A 23,742-nucleotide genomic window follows, 5' to 3' on the forward strand; every position below is an offset into this window, starting at 1 on the left:
CCAACCTCCTTCCTCTCCTGTTACACCACTGAACTCTTCTACCTCAGTCAACGCATCTATCCATCTATCCGCCCCCCTCCCCCTCAGACTTCTGTAGTTGTCTCCATAGTTGCCTCTCCTGCCTGTGACATCATGGCATCATCGGCTTCCTTAACAACTGAGATGTTAAACGCTAACTCCAGCTATATTGCAGAGACGACACTCCCCGTGGATGCCAATGTGCCTCCTTCTAGCCCTTCTATTTCATGACACTCACAACACCCTATTCCTCCACAATATTCTAATATTTCATTGCTTACCCGCTTACCATTGCCCCCACATGCTGATTTTACTGATCCTAAAAGCCCATAGGTTTTATCGTTTCTTATTGTTACCATTTTTATTTCTGTACATAATGCCTTTTTTACACTGGAATATTCGTGGCCTTAGGGGCAATCGAGGAGAACTCCAAGTGTTGCTTTCCCAGTTGTCTCCAGTATGTGTTGGGTTCCAAGAGCCCAAAATTCGTTCTGCTGTCATTCGCCCCGTTTCAGGCTATGTGCTGTTAAATTCTTCCAATCCTTTACATGATGAATCATTTAATGAAAGCATGCTTCTTGTGCATGTTGATATACTGTATCAACGAGTTTTTGTTTATTCCCTGCTGCATTATACTGCAACTCGTATTTATTTACACAGATGGTTTACAGTTTGGTCTCTCTATCTTTTTCCCTCCCGTGTATTCTGTATCTCTGATACAGTGGAACCTCAAATTTCGAACGTATCGCTTATCAAACTCTTCGAAAATAGAACCTTTTTTCGAACCAACTTTGCCCCTATTATCGAACTTGCCACTATTTTCGAACCGCCGGGTACCGGACCTGTCCGGCAGCCTGCTCTGTCCGCGTCCCCACGCAGGCACCATGAACCAGTCTGGTTTTGTTGATGCTTGAGTGAACACTAACCTGTGCTCTCATTCAAACATTGTGGGACTGTGAAATAAGCTACAATGGGCCCAAAGAAACTTGCTAGTGGTACCCCTGTGGTTAAGAAAGTGAGAAACACCATAGATGTGAAGAAGGAAATAATACAGAAGTGGAATGATGTCCAAATGTTTGTGGAGAAGTACCACCCTGAGCAAGCTGAAACAAGCCATCTTTGCAACAAGTTCAGTGACAGAACCACGTCCCATTTTAGGGAAATCTTAAAGAGGCGCCAGAAACAGAGTACTGTGGACAGTTATTCTGTGAGACAGGGTCCAGTGGCATTAAAAGACAGAGAAGGGAAGCAGCCCCAGAGAGAGCTTTGATACCTAAAGTCCTCATGGAGGAGGATTCTCCTTCCAAACACTAACCCCAACTTCCTCTCTCCTCCTCCCTATCTTCCAGATGCCATCACCAATCTTCAATAAAGGTAAGTAAAATGTTATTTTATATGTTTATTTAAATATATTAATACATAATTGAACACTAAATTTGTTGTGTGTGAATATTTTTGGGTATCTGGAATGGATTAATTTTATTTCCATTATTTCTTATGGGAAATATTGCTTCGCTTTTCAGGCTTTTCGAATTTAGAACTAACTCCTGGAACGGATTAAGTTCGATATTTGAGGTTCCACTGTATCATGTTTTTAATTTCTTCTCTACCGCTGCCCATCTTGTTGGGTGATTTTTAATGCTCACCGTCACTTGTGGGGAGGCTCCCACTATCACTCTTGTGGTGATCAGTTGGAGAGATTTCTCGCTTCTCATCCTCTTCATGTTTTAAATACGGGTGCTCCTACCTGTTTTGACTCTCCCACTCAGTCTCTCGTGCACTGATCTTTCTATCTGTTCCTCACCCATTGCACTTGATTTTGAATGGTCTCTTCTTCCAGATTTACATGATAGTGATCACTTTCCTATCCTTCTTCTACTACTAATGCTGTATAGCCCTTGTGGCTTAGCGCTTCTTTTTGATTATAATAATAATAATTCTACTACTAATACCCAACCATTTCATAGCCCTCGTTGGCAATTTTCTTGAGCAGATTGGGACTTAAACTCCCATCTTACCACCTGTAGCAAGGAGCCTATTTCATCCTCTATTGATGACCTGGCACACCAATTTTCGTCCTTAGTCCTAACTGCGGCAATGTGTTTTATCCCCCAAACCTTGGGTAGGCATTCTCAGACATACGTACCTTGGTGGTCTCCTACATGCACTCATGCAGTGCATTTAAAACGTGCTGCATGGGGCCGTTATCAATATAATCGTATCGCAGAGCATCTGTTGGATTTTAAGCAGGCAAGGACAGTTGTTTGCCGCATCATCCACAACACTAAACGCACTTGTTGGCGAGACTACGTGTCTACCATTACCTCGTCTTCCCCTATGTGTGCGATTTGGGAAATTGTGTGCTAAGTGCATTCTGGACCCAACTCCCACTTTGCGGGTTGCTGGAGTTGATGTTGCAGAACCTCTAGAAGTTGCCGCAGAAATTGGGAACTATCTTGTCCATATCTCCCAAGGGCTTTACCTCTGTCCCTCATTTCTTGCATCTAACCCTACCAAAGAGCAATTGCCCTTAGATTTCTGCTCTGATGGATTGGATCCGTATAATGTTCCTTTTATTCTTCTAGAATTGGAGCCCACATCAATATGCTACAACTCCAGTCTATGTCTCTTCCCGTTCTTTTACGTCTTTTCAATCTAACTTGGGAGCGAAGGGTTCTCCCTCAACACTGAAAGTCGGCTATTGTACTATTGTTTCACAAACCAGGCTCCTCGGGGCTTGACACCTCTCACTATCATCCCATTGCCCTGACCAGCGTGGTCTGCGAGGTGATGGAACGATTTGTGAATAGACGTCTGATGTGGCTCTTAGACACAATAGCCTTTCCCCTCGTCAATATGGCTTTCGCAGAGGCTGCTCTACATTAGACCCCTTGCTCCACTTAGATAGGGATATTTGAAATGCTTTTGAAAACAACCACTCTGTCCTAGCGGTCTTTTTTGATCTAGAGAAGGCATATGACACCACTTGGAAGTATAACGTTCTAGCCCAAGTCCACTCCTTAGGCCTCCGCAGTAATCTACCAAACTTCATCGCTGCTTTCTTGTCCGATAGATATTTTTGGGTCCGTATTGGCACTTTGCTTTCCTCGGAATTTGTACAAACCAAGGGGGTCCCACAAGGTTGTGTCCTCAGCACTACTATTTTTCTCTTAGCTATAAATGACCTACTCTGGCTGTCGACTAGCAGCCTCCCTTCAGGTTGTGATAGACCAAGTCTCCCATTGGACCACTTCTCATGGCTTTAAATTTTCTAGTACGAAAACCCAATTCATTACCTTCTCTAGATATTCGCTTATTCCGGATACTCCCTTGTACTCACACGGTTCACGTATTCCGGCGTGTGATACGGTCAAGTTTCTTGGCCTGTTCTTTGATTGCCAGCTGACGTGGAGACCTCACATTCTTTCTTGCCATGGTCGGCTAAATCTCCTTAAGGTTCTTGCACATCGTTTATGGGGAGCAGACCGTCGCACTCTCCTCCGTTTTCATTCCACCCTAGTCTTGTCCAAGCTAGATTATGGTGACCAAATCTGTTCTGTGGCCTCTCCCACAACTCTAAGTTAGATCCCATTCATCACCAGGGTCTTTGTCTGTGCTTTGGCGCCTTTCATTCATCCCCTGTTAAGAGCTTCTATTCAGAAACGAATATTCCATCCTTGTCCGATCACTGTGATGCTCATTGCCTTCACTATTATGTTCGATCTCATGACCTCCACAATCCTTCCATATACAGTGGACCCCCAGTTCGCGATATTAATCCATTCCTGAGAGCTCATCGTAAACCAAAATTATCGGAAAGCGAATCAATTTTCCCCATAAGAAATAATGGAAATCAAATTAATCCGTGCAAGACACCCAAAAGTATGAAAAAAAACTTTTACCACATGAAATATTAAGTTTAATACAATAGAAAAATTACAAAAACAACAATAACAATAGAATAATTAACACTTACCTTTAATGAAGATCTGGTGATGATTGATGGGATGGGAGGAGGGGAGAGTGTGGATGGTGTTAGGGTTTAGAAGGGGAATCCCCCTCCATTAGGACTTGAGATAGCAAGTCCTTTTCCGGGGTTACTTCCCTTCTTCTTTTAATGCCACTAGGACCAGGTTGAGTCACTGGACTTGTGTTGCACAACATATCTGTCCATAGAGTCCTGTACCTCTTGTTCCCTTATGACTTTCCTAAAGTGGTTCACAACAGTGTCATTGTACAAGTTGCCAACACGGCTTGCAGTAGCTGTCTGAGGGTGATTTTCATCAAAAAAGGTTTGCACTTTAAGGCACATTCCACACATTTCCTTAATCTTTGAAGTAGACAACTTCTTCAATTTCTCTATCCCCTCCTCCGGAGCAGTTTCCTCAGATGTGGCCTCTTGCTGTTGAAGATGATCTAGCAGCTCATCAGTGGTTAGTTCATCATTGTCCTCCATCAACTCTTCCACATCCTCCCCACTAACCTCCAACCCCAAGGACTTCCCCAATGCCACAATGGATTCCTCAACTGGCATAGGCTTCTCAGGGTTAGCCTCAAACCCTGAGAAATCCCTTTTTTCTACACATTCTGGCCACAGTTTTTTCCAGGCAGGGTTCAAGGTCCTCTTAGTCACTCCCTCCCACGCCTTACCTATAAGGTTTACACAATTAAGGATATTAAAGTGATCCTTCCAAAACTCCTTTAGAGTCAATAGAGTGTCTGTGGTCACTTCAAAGTACCTTTCAAACATTGCTTTTGTGTACAGTTTCTTGAAGTTGGAAATGACCTGCTGGTCTATGGGCTGCAGGAAAGGAGTGGTATTAGGAGGCAAAAACTTGACCTTAATGAAACTCATGTCCCCAGAAAGTCGCTCTGCCAAGTCTGTAGGATGACCAGGGGTATTGTCTAATACCAGGAGGCACTTAAGGTCTAATTTCTTTTCAATAAGGTAATTTTTCACATTGGGGGCAAATGCATGGTGTAACCAGTCATAGAAAAAGTCCCTAGTGAACCATGCCTTAGTGTTTGCCTTCCACAGCACACACAAATTAGCCTTGAGGACGTTCTTTTGACTGAACGCTCTGGGAGTTTCTGAGTGATACACCAATAAAGGCTTCACTTTGCAATCACCACTAGCATTGGAACACATCAGAAGAGTAAGCCTGTCTTTCATAGGCTTATGTCCTGGGAGTGCCTTTTCCTCCTGAGTAATGTAGGTCCTGCTTGGCAATTTCTTCCAAAACAGGCCTGTTTCGTCGCAATTAAACACTTGTTCAGGTTTCAAGTCTTCACTGTCTATGTAATCCTTGAATTCCTTCACATATTTTTCAGCTGCTTTTTGGTCTGAACTGGCAGCTTCACCATGCCTAATCAAACTATGTATGCCACTACGATTCTTAAATCATTCAAACCAACCTTTGATGGCCTTAAAATCACTCACATCACCACTAGTTGCAGGCAATTTCCTTACCAAATCGTCATGCACCTGCCTAGCCTTTTCACAAATGATCACTTGAGAGATGCTATCTTCTGCTATCTGTTTTTCATCTATCCACACCAGTAACAGTCTCTCAACATTTTCTAACACTTGCGGTCGCTGTTTCGTAATCACAGTTGCACCTTTTCCAACAACAGCTTCCTTGATTACCGTTTTCCTGGTCACTATAGTAGAGATGGTTGATTGGGGTTTACTATACAACCTTACCAGCTCCGACACACGCACTCCACTTTCGTACTTTGCAATTATCTCTTTCTTCATTTCAACGGTCATTAGCACCCTTGGTCTTGAAGGGTTGCAACTAGGAGCTTTCTTGGGGCCCATGGTGACTTACTTTGCAGAAACAAGCACCAAAAGCGGTGATAATATGGATAATATGGAATGTACCGAATGTATCCTTAGATGCGAGCACACTGGCTGGCTTGTAAACACTGGCACACACGGGGCAGTTCAGGCCACACGTGGACACGTCTCAGATGAATCGCGTATACCCGGTTTTGTAACGGGAATCGAGGCAAATTTTTTGCGATATAATGCATCGAATACTGGATTTATTGGATACCGATGGCATCGCGAACCGGGGGTCCACTGTATAATGCACAATATATATTGTGCATGTACTACTCTACTAAATGAAGAATAAATGACACCTTTATTGAAGATGCAGCAATGACTGATGAGACACTGTGTCCTGGGAGTGCCTTTTCCTTCTGAGTACTGTAGGTCCAGTTTGGCATTTTCTTCCAGAACAGGCCTTATCACACTGTGTATGCCACTACGATTCTTAAATCTCTCAAACCAACCTTTGCTGGCTTTAAATTCACCAATATGAGCACTAGTTCCAGGCATTTTTCCCTGTTCACCTGGGTGTTAGTCGACTGGTGTGGGTTGCATCCTGGGAGACAAGATTAAGGACCCCAATGGAAATAAGTTAGACAGTCTTCGATGACACTGACTTTTTTGGGTTATCCTGGGTGGCAAATCCTCTGGGGTTAATTGTTTCTTGGTATTCTCAATAAGCCACACCAACAACGGTGCTACAGCAGCAGCAGCAGCTGACGGTGGTACAGCAGCAACAGACGATGCTACAGCAGCAACAGACGATGCTACAGCAGCAGCAGACGATGCTACAGCAGCAACAGACGATGCTACAGCAGCAGCAGACGATGCTACAGCAGCAACAGACGATGCTACAGCAGCAGCAGACGATGCTACAGCAGCAACAGACGATGCTACAGCAGCAGCAGACGATGCTACAGCAGCAACAGACGATGCTACAGCAGCAGCAGACGATGCTACAGCAGCAGCAGACGATGCTACAGCAGCAGCAGACGATGCTACAGCAGCAACAGACGATGCTACAGCAGCAGCAGACGATGCTACAGCAGCAACAGACGATGCTACAGCAGCAGCAGACGATGCTACAGCAGCAACAGACGATGCTACAGCAGCAGCAGACGATGCTACAGCAGCAACAGACGATGCTACAGCAGCAGCAGATGATGCTACAGCAGCAGCAGACGATGCTACAGCAGCAGCAGACGATGCTACAGCGTGGCTCAGGCCGCACATTGGACGTGTCTCGGACGAAGGGCGGTGAGCGGGTTTTTGGGCAGTATGCGAGGCAAAATTTTTGCGAAAAAAGCGAGCGGTATGCGGATTGTACGGTATGCGATGCGTGCGGTATGCGTGGGTCCACTGTATTGTCCTCAGCTAGCATTTTTGCGGCTGAATTGCATGCCATTCTTGTAGCACTTACCCGTATTACATCTGTACCTGTGTCACCATTTGTGGTCGTTTCAGACTCCCTTATTGCTCTACAGGCTATACAAAAATTTGATACACCTCACTCGCTAGTTCTTCATATCCAACTTTGGTTATGCTGTATCTCTAGCAAACACAAAGATGTTTTTTGTTGGGTCCCTGGTCATGTTGACGCACAGGGCAATGAACAGGCAGACATTGCTGCGTGGTCAGCAGTACATGACCTCCCTGTTTCACATAGGTGTTCCATTCACGGACTATTTTGCTGTGATTGCTACCCACCTTCACACCCATTGGCAACAATGTTGGTCTGATCTGTTCCATAACTTCATTCTCTTAAACAATATAGGTTTCTGGCCGTATTCTTGTCATCAATGTCGAGGTTAGGAGACTGGTCTCTCCCGTATTTGCATTGGACACACTCGTCTTACTCACAGGTATCTCATGGAGAGGCACCCTGTTCCTCTCTGTGAGAATTGTCAAGTTCCAGTATCTGTTAGCCACATTCTGTTGGACTGCCCACTCTATCAGCGAGCATGCAGAATTCATCTCCAACGTCATCTCTGCTCTGCTACCCTTTCTTTACCTTCCCTTCTTGTTGATGGACCCACCTTTAATCCAGACTCTTTCATTTACTTTTTGACAGAAACAGATTTACTACACAAACTCTGATGATGGTGCCTCTAGCACTTTCCTCAGTCATTTCTACCTTAATCTCTAGCTACCCTCTTCCCTTGCACTATCCACTGCCCTGCTGCACTCTATGACCTAATAATCATCCTTCTCCCTCTTTCTACCCATTACCCCTGCATCCTTCCCTGCCCTGCTGTGCTGTATGACCCTTGTGGTTTAGTGCTTCTTTTTGATTATAATAATAATAATATGCATTAAAACCCATCGACTACACGATAGTCTTTAAGGACCCTGATGGAAATAAGTCACTTTGACTTTTTTGGTTATCCTAGGTTCTCTACACATATTCTGCTATGTATGATAATCTATGTAACTGTATTTGTGTATACCTAAATAAATTTACTTCTGTTCTGTTGACTGAGTACAAGAAGCCGCTCATTCACCTATTTCATCTACCCAAAAAAGTGATCAGAAATTGGCAATTTGGCCAATGTCACACAAATTTCAAAAGATGCCAATTTTACAATAGGGTCCAGAATAAACAATGCAAACATTTCTGGCACTAAAATAACATTTTCTCTGTTCATTAGTTATGTCTCCAGGCCCCTCTTATATTACTCTTGCTGTCCGTTTTGAATTTTTATTCACACACAAAAAAAAAGATGATTTACTGTTATGCAGACTACTGCATTATTGTAATAATTATGTAAATAATGTCAACCCATTTGTGTCTGTGTATTAGACTGGCCAGTTGGACACGTATTAGATGGTGACATCATTTGTTTACTCTGAAGCCTCCGCAAAGATTTGAACATTTCCACTCCTTTGAGCTCATTTTCAAGGTACCTTTTGTCGTGAAGCCAATCAAAATCATATCTATTTCTGTAACATATCTTCCATCCTATCAAATGAGACCAAAAAAACGAGAATACAACCATAAAAGCCATATGAAAATATACCTCTAAAGGGCAGCTAATGGCTGAGAAGTGTATTTATCGTCTGATTTCTTTCATTTTCTGGTGTACGTTAAGAAGCATCTTTCAATCATACATTGCCCAAGTTTCAGTAAGATAGCCCAACAAATACAATTAAATAGATTATTATACATAGCAGCTATATATATATATATATATATATATATATATATATTATATATATATATATATATATATATATGTAGAGAACCTAGGACAAAGTGACTTATTTCCATTGGAGTCGTTTTATGGGGCTCTTTTATGTCTTTGAAATTTATTGCATTCCTGTCATTATTAATGCCTCTATGTTAAGACATAAGTGAATAACTTCCGAGATAATCAATGAAAACGAGTGCATATCATAGTTAGCCCTATACTACACTACATTTTCTCTTAATATAAGCCCCCAAGACAGGATAGGAGAATGGTACTTATATTCCATATCCTCTTATTATTATTATTCTTTTCTTTCAACAAACCGGCAGGGTGACCTAAAAAGAAAAACATAAGTTTCTCTTTTTAAATTTAGCAATTTATACAGGAGAAGGGGTTAGTAGCCCCTTGCTCCCGGCATTTTAGTCGCCTCTTACAACACGCATGGCTTACGGAGGAAGAATTCTGTTCCACTTTCCCATGGAGATAAGAGGAAATAAACAAGAATAAGAACTAGAAGGAATATAGAAGAAAACCAAGAGGGGTGTGTATATATATGCTTGTATGTGTAGTGTGACCTAATTGTAAGTAGAAGTAGCAAGACTTACCTGAAATCTTGCATGTTCATGAGACAGAAAAAAGGATGCCAGCAATCCTACCATCATGTAAAACAATTACAGGCTTTCGTTTTACACTCACTTGGCAGGACGGTGGTACCTCCCTGGGCGGTTGCTGTCTACCAACCTACTACCTAGGATTATTACTATTACTACTACTGTTACTACTATTACTACTACTGTTACTACTACTATTACTACTACTATTACTACTACTGTTACTACTACTGTTACTACTACTGTTACTACTACTGTTACTACTACTGTTACTATTACTTTTACTATTACTACTACTATTATTACTGCTATTACTACTACTATTACTACAACTATTATTACTACTATTACTACTATTACTACTACTACTACTATTACTACTACTATTACTACTACTACTATTACTACTATTACTACTACTATTACTACTACTACTATTACTACTACTACTATTACTACTACTACTATTACTACTACTATTACTATTACTACTACTATTACTATTACTACTGCTACTACTATTACTACAGGTCCACCATCACAAATCCGGCAATCAGTTATTCGGTTCCTTCAGTTATTCGGCACTAATTTTGGCTAGCATAATTTCAAATTTCCAGGGTCGCCACACCAACCTGCTGGTACTGTTTGGTGGCGCTACTTGCTGCATAAGTCATTCAAATTTCTTTTTCTCCATTTATTGTTTTAACCTGCTTACTTTTAGCCCTAGCCATGGTTCCAATGAATAAAAGAAATGCTTCTCATTATGTAAAGCACCTACACAGTACATTATCCATTAAAGATAAGGTGGCTTTGAAGCCACTGTCGGTTGCCATGAACTCAGTCTCATGAAGCAGGAGAATATGCTTTATTATTACGCTAATATCAACACTACAGCTTATTTGCCTATCACAATTGATCTAATATGACATAAGAAACAATATAAATAACATAAAACATGTTAAATACTCCAGAATGAATAATATTTGGCATAACACCGAGCAGTTCGACAGAGTTATGAAGAGGATATGGTAAACAGATACCATTCTCCTATCCTTGTCTTGGGGACTTATATTAGAGAAAACGGAGTATAGCACAGGGCTAACTATGATATACACTCGTACTCCACCATAAACATGAAACAAAAAAGTTATTTTCTCTATAGATTATCACACATAGCAGCATATGTGTAGAGAACCTAAGATAACCCCAAAAAAGTCAACGTGGCTTATTTTTAGTACCTGGCTTGGGTTAGCCATATGTGATTTTTGGTAAATACAGTGGACCCCCCAGTTTACGATATTCATTCCAGAAGTATGTTCAGGTGCCAGTACTGAACGAATTTGTTCCCATAAGGAATATTGTGAAGTAGATTAGTCCATTTCAGACCCCCAAACATACACGTACAAACGCACTTACATTAATACACTTACATAATTGGTTGCATTGGGAGCTGATCGTAAAGCGGGGGGTCTACTGTATTCGATTCCCAGCCTGGGTAGAAACATTAGGCGTGTTTCTTTACACCTGTTGTCTATATTTACCCATCAGTAAATGGGTACCTGGGTGTTAGTCGACTAGTGTGGGTGTTATCCTGGGACACTGACCTAATTTTCTTGAAATACGTACTCAGCATAACAAGTGCCTTTCTATACAGTAGTATGTCACTGATGTCAGCTAGGCCTGTATACCTTGTACATGTATGTGTAGTAAATATATTATTATTATTATTATATTATTTTCTCAGTTGTTTGTTGGGTTATCTTATTCAAACTTGGGCAATGTATGATGGAAAGATACTTCTTCACGTACACCAAAAATGAAAGAAATCAGACCATAAATAGCTGAGTTCACTTCTCAGCTTCTCATTTTTTCGGTCTCATTTGATAGAATGAAAGATATATTACAGAAATAGATATGATTTTGATTGCTTTCACGATGAAAAGTACCTTGAAATTGCGCTCACAGTAGCGAAAATGTTCTATTCTTTAGCGGAGCTCAAGAGTAAACAAATGACATCACCGTCCAATACCTGTCTGCCTGCCAGTCCAAATTCCAATAGGGAGTCAAGGATGGATTGACATTATACAATTATTACAATAATGCAGTAGTCTGCATAACAGTAAATCTTCTATTTTTTGTGAATAAAAATTCCAAATGGTAAGCAAGAGTAATATAAGAGGGGCCTGTAGCCATGTTTAATGAACAGAGAAAATGTTATTTTAGTCCCTGGAATGTCTGCATTGTTTATTCTGGATCCTATTTTGAAATTGGCATCTGTTGAAATTTGTGTGAAATCGGCCAAATTGTCAATTTCTGACCACTTTATTGGGTAGTTGAAATAAGTGAATGGGCGGTTTCTTGTACTCAGTTGACAGACCAGAAGTAAATAAGTTTATTCAGGTATACACAATACAGTTACGTAGATTATCATACATATCAGTGTATGTATAGAGAACCTAGGATAACCCAGAAAAGTCAGACAAAGTGACTTATTTCCAGTACCTGGCTTTGGCTTGCCATATATGATTTTTGGTAAATATTTTTTTCTCGGTTGTTTGTTGGGCTATCTCATTGAAACTTGGGCAATGTATGATGGAAAGATGCTTCTTAATGTACAACAAAAATAAAAAAGACTAACGATAAATAAGGGAGTTCACTTCTCAGCCATTAGCCGCCTCTTTTCAGTATATTTTCGTATGGTTTTTATGGTTGTATTCTCATTTTTTGGACTCATTTGATAGAATGGAAGATATATTACAGAAATAGACATGATTTTGATTGTTTTCATGACGAAAAGTACCTTGAAATTGAGCTCAAAGTAGCGGAAATGTTCGATTTTTGCCGATGCTCGATGAACTGTGTAAGTCAAGTTGGTTAATTTTATTAAGTGTATTCTAACCTAACCACACTGTAATTCGGCAAACTCAGTAATCCGGCACACTACAGGTCCCAATGATGCCGGATTTGTGATGGAGGACCTGTACTACTACTACTATTATTACTACTACTATTATTACTACTACTATTATTACTACTACTATTATTACCACTACTATTATTACCACTACTACTACTACTAGCGCTAACTTCCGTTGGCCTAATATTATTCGTTCTGGAGTATGTACCATGTTTTTTATGTTATTTATATTGTTTATTATGTCATATTAGATCAAATGTGATAGGTTAATAAGCCATAGTGTTGATATTAGCGTAATAATAAAGCATATTCTCCCACATCACGAGACTCAGGAGCTCATAGCAACTGACAGTGGCTTCAAAGCCAACTTATCTCATTTGGACAATGTTCGGTGTAGGTGCTTTACACAACAAGAAGTATACACAAATAACCCGCACATAAAAGAGAGAAGCTTATGACGACGTTTCGGTCCGACTTGGACCATTTACAAAGTCACACTGTGTGACTTTGTAAATGGTCCAAGTCGGACCGAAATGTCATCGTAAGCTTCTCTCTTTTATGTGCGGGTTATTTGTGTATCGTTCCAGTCACGGTATTGTGCCTTTTTTTGTTATTTATACAACAAGAAGCATTTCTTTTATTCGTTAGAGCCATGGCTAGGGCTAAAAGTGAGCAGGTTATAACAATAAATGGAGAAAAATGAATTATGCAGCAAGTAGCACCACCAAACAGTAGTAGCATGTTGGTGTGGCGACCCCAGAAATTCGAAATTGTGCTAGCCGAAATTAGTGCCAGATTACTGATGGAACCGGATAATTGATTGCCGGATTAGTGATGGCCAACCTGTATAAGACAAACATTCTTGAAGGGCAGTACCTGCACTTTGAAGGGAAGGGGTTGGGGATGTTGAAGCTAGAGGGTAATCTGATTGTAATATCAGTATACCTCTGGAAAGATGGTGATTGAATTGATGGTGGTGAATGTGTTTACTTATTTGGGTCACCCTATCTTGGCAAACTGTCAAATCTTGCAGTTTTTATATTCATAATCTCTATGCAGTCAGACAGTATCTTGATAAGCAGCATATCTTGTTATATTATTCTTGCATTTGTTTCCTTTCAAATTGCTTTTTTGCAGTTGTTTGTTTGGGGGTTTGTCTGACTACCTGCTAAAGAGACTCAGTGTACTTAATCATGCAGCTAGACTGATATTTTTGCTCCCAACAGGTTCCCATTGGTTCCTTCTTGTATAAGTTGGATTTGCTCCCAATCAAGACAAGAATTTAATTTAAACCCTGTTTATTAATATTTAAAGCTATTAACTTTAATGCGCCCAAGTATATTTCTGTATTGTTTGTTCCTTTTACACTGGGCTCAGGAATGTTCCTGTGAATTGCTGTGTGGATTTTAGACTGAGTCTTGTGCTTTTACTTATGCAGCTTCTAAATTGTTCAACAGTATAATCAGTGTTTAAGTGTTAGGAGTCTGTTCATGCTTTCAAGTCTCTGTTGAAAGTGCATCTTTTTTTCTAAAGCTAATGATCCTGATGATCATACTGTCATTCTGCAATGTATAAACTTTAGTATTTCTTCTTAAATATAAAAGATAAAGATTTTATTTCTTTGTAAAGTTTACAGTGTTTAATTACAATTTTGGTTTGGTAAGTACAAAGAAAGTCACTGTCATGCTGGGGCAGTTCACCCACACTGATCCTAGTACATAATAACTACTTAAATTTAGACGAGATAAGTGTAGTGAAATTTTATTAAAATCTTTATTTAATCTTAATACTAATGTGAAGTAGTCAAGGTGGAGGTTTATAAGGATAATAATCTTGAAGTTGCACATAATAAAATCAATATTACAATTAGTGGTTTAAGCAGTAATATTTCATGGATTGGCAGATGTTTGATAGACTAGACGTCACATAATATAATTGATTAGAAGTTGTTTTGGTTAGTTTAGTTAGTATTGAGAGATGATTTTTAAGCAAAGTCTTCATACTTGTTGCATTTATTGCTTGGTGTGCTACCACTTGTGAATTTCTGTAAAGAACAGGTGTGCAAAAATAAGAAAATCTCAAATTATTATTACTATTATTAGTAATGAGATAAAATTTAAAGAACTCATTTTCTTGTTTTGCGGTCTTCATGTGGGTTCATTTGTTGTTTTGACTATGACTAATGTTTATTACTCTTTTGTTTTTGAGTAGTAAGAACGATATTGCTCATGAAAGGTTTAAAAACAAAATTTTATTTCTATAACAGTACTATTGAAAAAGAAACTTCGTTTTTTCTTTTTAGGTCTCCCTGCCTCAGTGTGATACAGCTGGTTCATAAAAAAAAAATACCATTGAACTGACTCATACATACTGCAAGTTAACAGATGTTGTCACTTAGATGCAGCTTCTTTCTAGGTTTGTTCTATAAAATAACTTGTGGGCCAATCATTGTTTGGCTTTACTGCACAAACAAATGGCTTTCTCCAGGTAAATGAATGCAAGCCAGTGTAATACAGATGTTTGTATGAATTAAGTAAGCTTATGAGAAACTTGAGAGCACTGTACAGTATAGTACTTAAAAAACAACTTACCCAGCAAGCATTTGCACCTCCATATTTCTCACATGCTGTTTCAACAAGTTATATTAGTACAGTATTTTTTTTTTAATAAGAATAATAATATCTTTATTTCTACAAGTACATATACAAGGTATACAGTCCTAGCTGACATCAATGACATACTACTATATAGAAAGCCTCTTGTTTTGCTGAGCATTTTGGGCAAATTAGGTCAGTTTTGTCCCAGGATGCAACACACACCAGTCAACTAACACCCAGGTACCCATTTTAGACTGATCGGTGAACAGGGACAGCAGGTGACTTATGGAAACATGTCCCGAATGTTTTCCAGAACACATATTTCATACAAGAAATGAAGGAAATAATAACTTCTTTTACCCAAAACAATGAGCGTGGCGTATTGTGTGCCCAACATCTCAGAAGTATCTTCTGAGTACAAAGCAGTTTACATAAGGCTGAGAAATGAGTGTGTATGGTTATTTATTTCATGTCACTGAATGGTCCCCATGCATTCGATACTTTACTTGAAAGCACTAGTGTTTATTAATAAGAATAAAATTAGAACAATATGTGCATTATAGTAGGGTCAGTTATACTTAAAAAAATCCTTTTATTAATCTCGCATTTCCAGCAAAGCAAAAAACAGACAGAAAATTAGTTTTATACACTTGACAGATGGAACAGTGTGTTTAAGCACAACCAAGAGCCAACAAACCACAGAGAGGGGTGTTGGGTATTATTAAATAATAGTATTAATGTCATGTGGTAACTGCATAGTCATGGAAGTGCTGCTTCCCATGCTAGATTGATGGGAAGAGTCAGTGCTGTTAGTCATGTACTTACAAGAAGCACAGTAAGCATTGCTTACTCTTTAAAAACTATTTTCTTAAGAAATAAAATGTCTCTTGAGTTATATATTATTTAATTGTACAGTATAGCATTCTACATTTTTGTTATTTGTTTGTAAATTTAAACATTATATAAAAGGAGTTAAGACTTTTGGAACTCATTAGACAAGAGTGCTTGCTACTTAAAATTCTGTCCTTGGGATACACAGCATTCAATGTGCAGTATCAATGTTTGCCGGCGTACTGCGTAATGTGCTATTCTACTGCCACATGTAAAATGGAAATCTAACTTAAATTATTTTAACACAGTTTTTCCAAAAGTCATGTAAGTAGGATCAGTCTAATATGCTGTGAAAAGCATTTTGATGATAGAATTTACCCTCAGTTATAATTGTCATCACTGAAAATGAATTCCTTTTGCTTGAGATTTGAGCAGCAAAAGCAGAGCAAACTCCTGCAGACTGTTGTCACCACCACTACACATATACTCCTGCAGACTGCTGTCACCACCACTACACATATACTCCTGCAGACTGCTGTCACCACCACTACACATATACTCCTGCAGACTGCTGTCACCACCACTACACATATACTCCTGCAGACTGCTGTCACCACCACTACACATATACTCCTGCAGACTTCTGTCACCACCACTATACACACACGCGCACACACACCTGCAGACTGCTGTCACCACCACTACACATATACTCCTGCAGACTGCTGTCACCATCACTACACATATACTCCTGCAGACTGCTGTCACCACCACTGCACACACACTCCTGCAGACTGCTGTTGCCACCACTACACATATATTCCTGCAGACTGCTGTCACCCCCATTACACACACAATCCTGCAGACTGCCATCACCACCACTACACACACACCTGCAGACTGCTGTCACCACCACTACACACACCTGCAGACTGCTGTCACCACCACTACTCACACACTCCTGCAGACTGCTGTCACCACCACTACACATATACTCCTGCAGACTGCTGTCACCCCCATTACACACACAATCCTGCAGACTGCCATCACCACCACTACACACACACCTGCAGACTGCTGTCACCACTACTACACACACCTGCAGACTGCTGTCACCACCACTACTCACACACTCCTGCAGACTGCTGTCACCACCACTACACATATACTCCTGCAGACTGCTGTCACCACCACTACACATATACTCCTGCAGACTGCTGTCACCACCACTACACACACATGTGCACACACCTGTAGACTGCTGTCACCACCACTACACACACCTACAGACTGCTGTCACCACCACTACACACATACTCCTGCAGACTGCTGTCACCACCACTACACACACACACACACCTGCAGACTGCTGTTACCACCACTGCACACTTTCCTGCAGACTGCTGTCACCACCAATACACATATAATCCTGCAGACTGCTGTCACCACCACTACACATATACTCCTGCAGACTGTTGTCACCACCACTACACACATTCCTGCAGACTGCTGTTACCACCACTACACACACACACACACCTGCAGACTGCTGTCACCACCACTACACACACACTCCTGTAGACTGCTGTCACCACCACTACACACATACTCCTGTAGACTGCTGTCACCACCACTACACACACACTCCTGTAGACTGCTGTCAACACCACACACACAATCCTGCAGACTGCTGTCACCACCACTACGCATATATTCCTGCAGACTGCTGTTACCACCACTACACACACAGTCCTGCAGACTGCTGTCTCCACCACTACACACATACTCCTGCAGACTGCTGTCATCACCACTACACATATATTCCTGCAGACTGCTGTCTCCACCACTACACACACACACCTGCAGACTGCTGTCACCACCACTACACATATACTCCTGCAGATTGCTGTTACCACCACTACACATATATACACTCCTGTAGACTGTTGTCACCACCACTAAACATATATACACTCCTGCAGACTGCTGTCACCACCACTACACACATATACACTCCTGCAGACTGCTGTCACCACCACTACACATACACACACACACACCCACATACTGCTGTCACTACCACTACACATATACTCCAGCAGACTGCTGTCACCACCACTTCACATATACTCCTGCAGACTGCTGTCACCACCACTACACACATATACACTCCTGCAGACTGCTGTCACCACCACTTCACATATACTCCTGTAGACTGCTGTCACCACCACTACACACTCCTGCAGACTGCTGTTACCACCACTACACACTCCTTCAGACTGCTGTTACCACCACTACACACTCCTACAGATTGCTGTTACCACCATTGCACATTCCTGCAGACTGCTGTCACCACCATTACACACTCCTGCAGACTGCTGTTACCACCACTAACACACACACACACACACCTGCAGACTGCTGTCACCACCACTACACATACACTCCTGCAGACTGCTGTCACCACCACTACACATATACTCCTGCAGACTGCTGTCACCACCATTACACATTCCTGCAGACTGCTGTTACCACCACTACACACACACACCTGCAGACTGCTGTTACCACCACTACACACACACACCTGCAGACTGCTGTCACCACCACTACACACACACACACACACCTGCAGACTGCTGTCACCACCACTACACACACACACACCTGCAGACTGCTGTTACCACCACTACACACACACACCTGCAGACTGCTGTTACCACCACTACACACACACACACACACACACACACACACACACACACCTGCAGACTGCTGTTACCACCACTACACACACACACACACACACACACACACACCTGCAGACTGCTGTTACCACCACTACACACACACACACACACACACACCTGCAGACTGCTGTTACCACCACTACACACACACACCTGCAGACTGCTGTTACCACCACTACACACACACACCTGCAGACTGCTGTTACCACCACTACACACACACACACACACACACACTTGCAGACTGCTGTTACCACCACTACACACACACACACACACACACACACACACACACACACACACACACACACCTGCAGACTGCTGTCACCACCACTATACATATTACATATTTTCCAGGTTTTCAGATTTTTAAATTTGGACTCTTTGATTTTTGCATTTCATTATGCGAGTTTAGAAACTTTCCATATCTTGCTTTTCACTCATCAAAATGTAACTATAGCATTCAGATTTTTTTAAAAATGAAATCACAACTAGAGCTGTTTATCTTTCATAAGAATTCGTAGAAAAACTAGAGAAGAATTTTTTGTTTTTATGAAGTTGAATGATTTTGAAAAGATTAGCGAAGTTCTTTCCGGAAAATGGCTTGTAATAAAAAATGCATTTAAACTGAACTGTATAATATAAAGGAAAAATAGGGTTGCATTCATTAGACTCCCGCCCCCCTCCAAAAAAAAAGTTATAGGTATCAGAATTGTAAAAAGCAGCGATGATGTAACTGTTGGTCGACATGGTGAGCATCAATAAAAGATCCTGCAGCCTCATCTCTGCTAACAGTGGTACCTTATTGTTGGTTGTCTTACTCGTCAGAGTAGTTGGGGTGTACATGGAAGGGGTTAGAGCTGTTTGGGTAAGTGGGATCAGTGTGGGGGGTGGGAATTGGGGAGCTCCTGTTGTGGAAGTTGGAGACCCAACAGTGGAGTGTGGGGGGGATAGAAGTTAGAAGCAGTGAGGCTTTCTAGGTGGCACTATCAGTAGGTCAGTGTAGGAAGGGGGTTGGTGCGGGTGGTGGGTGGGTGTACAGTTGTTTTTGGGGACAGTAATGAAGGTGGTTGATGTCTTTGTGACTGTGTGTGGATGTGTTAGGGTGTGTGGGCCATGAAAACATTGAGTAAGGTGTGCAAATGGGGCTGTATAAGCTTGAAGCTGTGAAAAATCGGTATGAGTGAAAGCATAGGTAAGGTGTGGGAATGGAGTCATGTGGGCTTGAAGCTGTGGGGGAGTGGCATGGGTGAAAGGTATGCTTGTCAGTGGCCTGGTGTGGTCAGGTAAGGGGTGGACATAAGGTCATGGGTAAATGGTGTGGGGCTAGGCAAGGTGTGATTTTAAGGTAGTGGGGGAATGTGGCCATGGAGGAATGGTGTAGGTGTAGGCATGTGACCATGGAGGAATGGTGTAGGTGTATGGATGTGGCCATGATAGGAATTCTATGAGTAGGTTGTTGGGTGGATGGTGTGAGTGAAGGCATGTTTCTGTGGGAGTTGTGTAGGTGGAGGTTGCTGGTTGGAATGGTGTGGGTGACTGTATGTGACTGTGTGGGAATTAAAGGTGGGTGGTATGGGTGGAAGGAGGCATGGAATGAGTGAAAGCTTGTGTTCATGGGGGACTTATAGGGGTGGGTTGGGGTTGTGGGTAGTATGGGTGAGTTACTGTGGGTCTGTGCAGTGAGGGTGTGGCCACAAAGGGGAAGAGGCTGAACAAGCAGAGGTGTGTGACTGAGGTATGATACTGGATGTGTATGAATGGAGCTCTGAACCTCACTGTGTACCTTTACTGCCAGATGCAGGAGACAGAACCAGACACTAACCTTCACTTGCCATACCTAGTGTAACACCTATTTTTCACACCCTTCTGACCATATGTTTTAACCCTCACACACACCTTCACCCGTCACCTCACCCACCTTTGCTCATCCCCTCACCCACCTTTGCTCATCCCCTCACCCACCTTCGCCCATTTCCTCACCCACCTGCCTCTATGCGTTCCCACACCAGTACCCATCTGATCGTACACTCCAGTGCCACATGAAGCATACAGCTGGTGAAGGGAACATGTGACAGCATGCACCTGCAGGACACACTCACCCCTTTGCTCAGAACTTCACTTGCCTTTCTTCACCTAGTAACTTGTCCTCACCTAATAGCTGGCCTGCTCCCACCCACTAGCTCAACTGCTCCCACCCACTAGCTAGACTGCTCCCACCCACTAGCTCAACCATTCCCACTCACTAGCTCAACTGCTCCCACCCACTAGCTCACCCACTCCCACCTACAAGCTTGCCCACTCCCACCCACTAGCTCACTCATACCCACTAGGCCATGAGACAGTAGCCAGGCCGAGGCTTGCTGTGAGGTGGAAGAGAAACAACGTGGTGTGTGTGCCATCTTTTCCCCTACATGTACTCCAGCATGTAAATCCAGTTTTTTACATCATGTTTACTGAAAATATGCTGCAATTTGCAGCCATGTTTTAGTGAAAACGTGTTATCTAACAGTCTACTGTAGACAGCTTTTGTGAATCTTGTTCTAGAAATGAGTGCATCTGTTGTGTACAGCTTCTCTGCTATGTTTCAAATTAAAATTTATTAAAAATTTTCATGGTAAAAAAACGCGAAGCTTTGCTTTTTTTTTTTTTCTCAACTCGACAGGAATTATTGCAAAATATTTAAAGCAAGTCAGAATTTGATAGCAAGATTACTGATCATTAGCTTAAAAATCCCAAATTTCATTGACCTGTAATTCATTGTAAAAATGTGTTGATATCCATACATTAGCTTTATCAAAAAGTTAAGTGCTATTTGCTTGTCTTCACAATGTTTCCACAACACCACCCAGTGATACATTTGAAGAAATATAGAAATTACAAAATATCCAGAATTAATGCACTCCTTAAAGTTTATTTTAACCCTTTCAGGGTCTGTCCCGTAGAGCTACGGCTTTACGTTCAGGGTCCAAACCGTAGATCTATGCCAAAATTCTAGCAGCGTCAAATTTAGCGCAAGAAGGCTGGTAGGCCTACATCTGAGAGAATGGGTCTGGGTGGTCAGTGTGCACACCATAGAAAAAATCTGGACGCCCGCATGGCATTGTGGGAACGCCGGCAAAGTAGCTTTGTTCATTGTGCCTGGCGGCAAGGAAGCTCTCACTCCTCACTCACTTTCCGGGCGATTTCTGACTCTCCTCTTCACAACTTACAGTTCTAAGACTGATGGAAGTGGAGATGAAGACGAATTCTATGGTTTTGAACGATATGGTACCATTGTGCCATATGGTACAATGGTATCATATGCTACAATGGTATCGTATGGTAGTGGTACCATATGGTACAATGTGCCATATAGTATAGTATAGTATAGTCCCTGTACAGGGTACAGGGACCCTAATGGAAATAAGTCTGTCTGACTTTTTTGGGTTATCCTAGGTTCTCCAAACATATGCTGCTAAGTATGATATTCTACGTAACTTTGCTTGTGTATAACTAAATAAACTTACTTATGATGCCACATGCACTTGAGTTAGTTTATTCAGGTGTACAGAAATACAATTACATAGATTATCATACATAACAGCATATGTATAAAATCCTAGGATAACCCAAAAAAATCAGGGTGACTTATTTCCATAGTTATCCCTGTATCTGTACCATATGGTGTCCTGTACTGTATGGTACCCTGTACCATATGGTACCCTATACCATATGGTACCCTGCACCATATGGTACTCTGCACCATATCCTGTACTGCATGGTACCCTATACCATATAGTACAATGTACCATATGGTACCCTGTAACATATGATACTGTGTACCATATGGTCAATAGGTGTTGGTGGCATGAGACACCAGCCAAGACTGAGTGAGTGGCGACGCAAGCTAGCTACTGACTCGGCAGCAGTTTCCGAGACAGAGCGCTTTGTCATCCACCTCAAGGAACACGTCAAGTTCCTGTACACTTGTAAATGTATAGTAGAACATTACTAATATACAACATTTTTGCATATTTTTGTTGTAAACAACTATTGTAAACAAAATAATAATGAAAATATTAGTGTGTATATTGTGTTGAATACAATGAACCATATGGTATCATTGCATCATATGGTACCATATGGTACCATTGCACCATATGGTACCATTGTATCATATGGTACCATTGTACCAAATGGTGCCATTGTATCATATGGTACCATTGTATCATATGGTACCATTGTATCGTGTGCCATTGTACCATATTGTACCATATGGCACCATTGTATCATATGGTGCCATTGTACCATATGGTACTATATGGTACCATTGTATTCAACACAATAACCACACTAATATTTTCTTCATTTTGGTTACAGTAAACTTGTAAACAAGTTTTGTATGCAATATAATGATAAACAAATTAGTGCAGTTATTGTGTTGGATACAATGAGTGTACACTTATACAATATACATTATACTGGTCTCACAGGCCATAAATGTTATTAGAAAAAGAAAAAAATTAGAAAAGAAAAAAAGTATAAAAAACGTAAAATAAAAAAAATGGGATTTTGCGGAAGTCAAAGATGTTGCCGCCACCCAGTCATTTTGGGTCAGCTTCCGCCACTGTATCTCGGTAAGTACTGATCAGAAAAAAAATTTTTGTCTTATTACCTTTAATTCTGTAAGATTTTTTTTTTCTTGGACACTGGAGCACCACTTCAGATTTTGGTCTTGGACCCTGAAGGGGTTAAAATGACTTGAGAAAAAGTATTTAATCTTTTCACTTTTTTTTGTCTTGCCTGAAGAGGGTGAACAAATTCTAATGTATTTGCCAAATGTATAATCCTGTCTGCTAATCAAAGTGCTTTGAAAAGTTGTGTCGTGGATATGTGGGGCTTTACCTAACTTGCTTATAAACTTTTGTAATATTTATGGCTTTTTCTGTTTATTTTGCCAAAATTAAGTTATACAGTGATTTTGCTACAGAACTTAGTAACGGATCAAATTA

The 23,742-nt window shown here is 41.1% G+C and overlaps 1 protein-coding gene across 4 annotated transcripts in view; it reads left to right on the forward strand.

Moving 5' to 3' along the window:
* LOC128690369 (protein shuttle craft-like) overlaps positions 1-23,742 on the forward strand; it is a gene marked incomplete at its 5' end in the record, with an annotated part of 249,204 nt that overhangs the window by 223,465 nt on the left and 1,997 nt on the right. For 2 of the 4 annotated variants that reach the window (XM_070089622.1, XM_070089623.1), the window contains 1 exon segment: positions 14,873-16,062. In XM_070089622.1, the coding sequence (XP_069945723.1) occupies position 14,873 (1 nt within the window). 4 annotated transcript variants of the gene reach the window in all.

Source organism: Cherax quadricarinatus, chromosome 29 (assembly GCF_038502225.1).
Source record: "Cherax quadricarinatus isolate ZL_2023a chromosome 29, ASM3850222v1, whole genome shotgun sequence".
In the NCBI taxonomy this organism is placed as follows: domain Eukaryota; kingdom Metazoa; phylum Arthropoda; class Malacostraca; order Decapoda; family Parastacidae; genus Cherax; species Cherax quadricarinatus.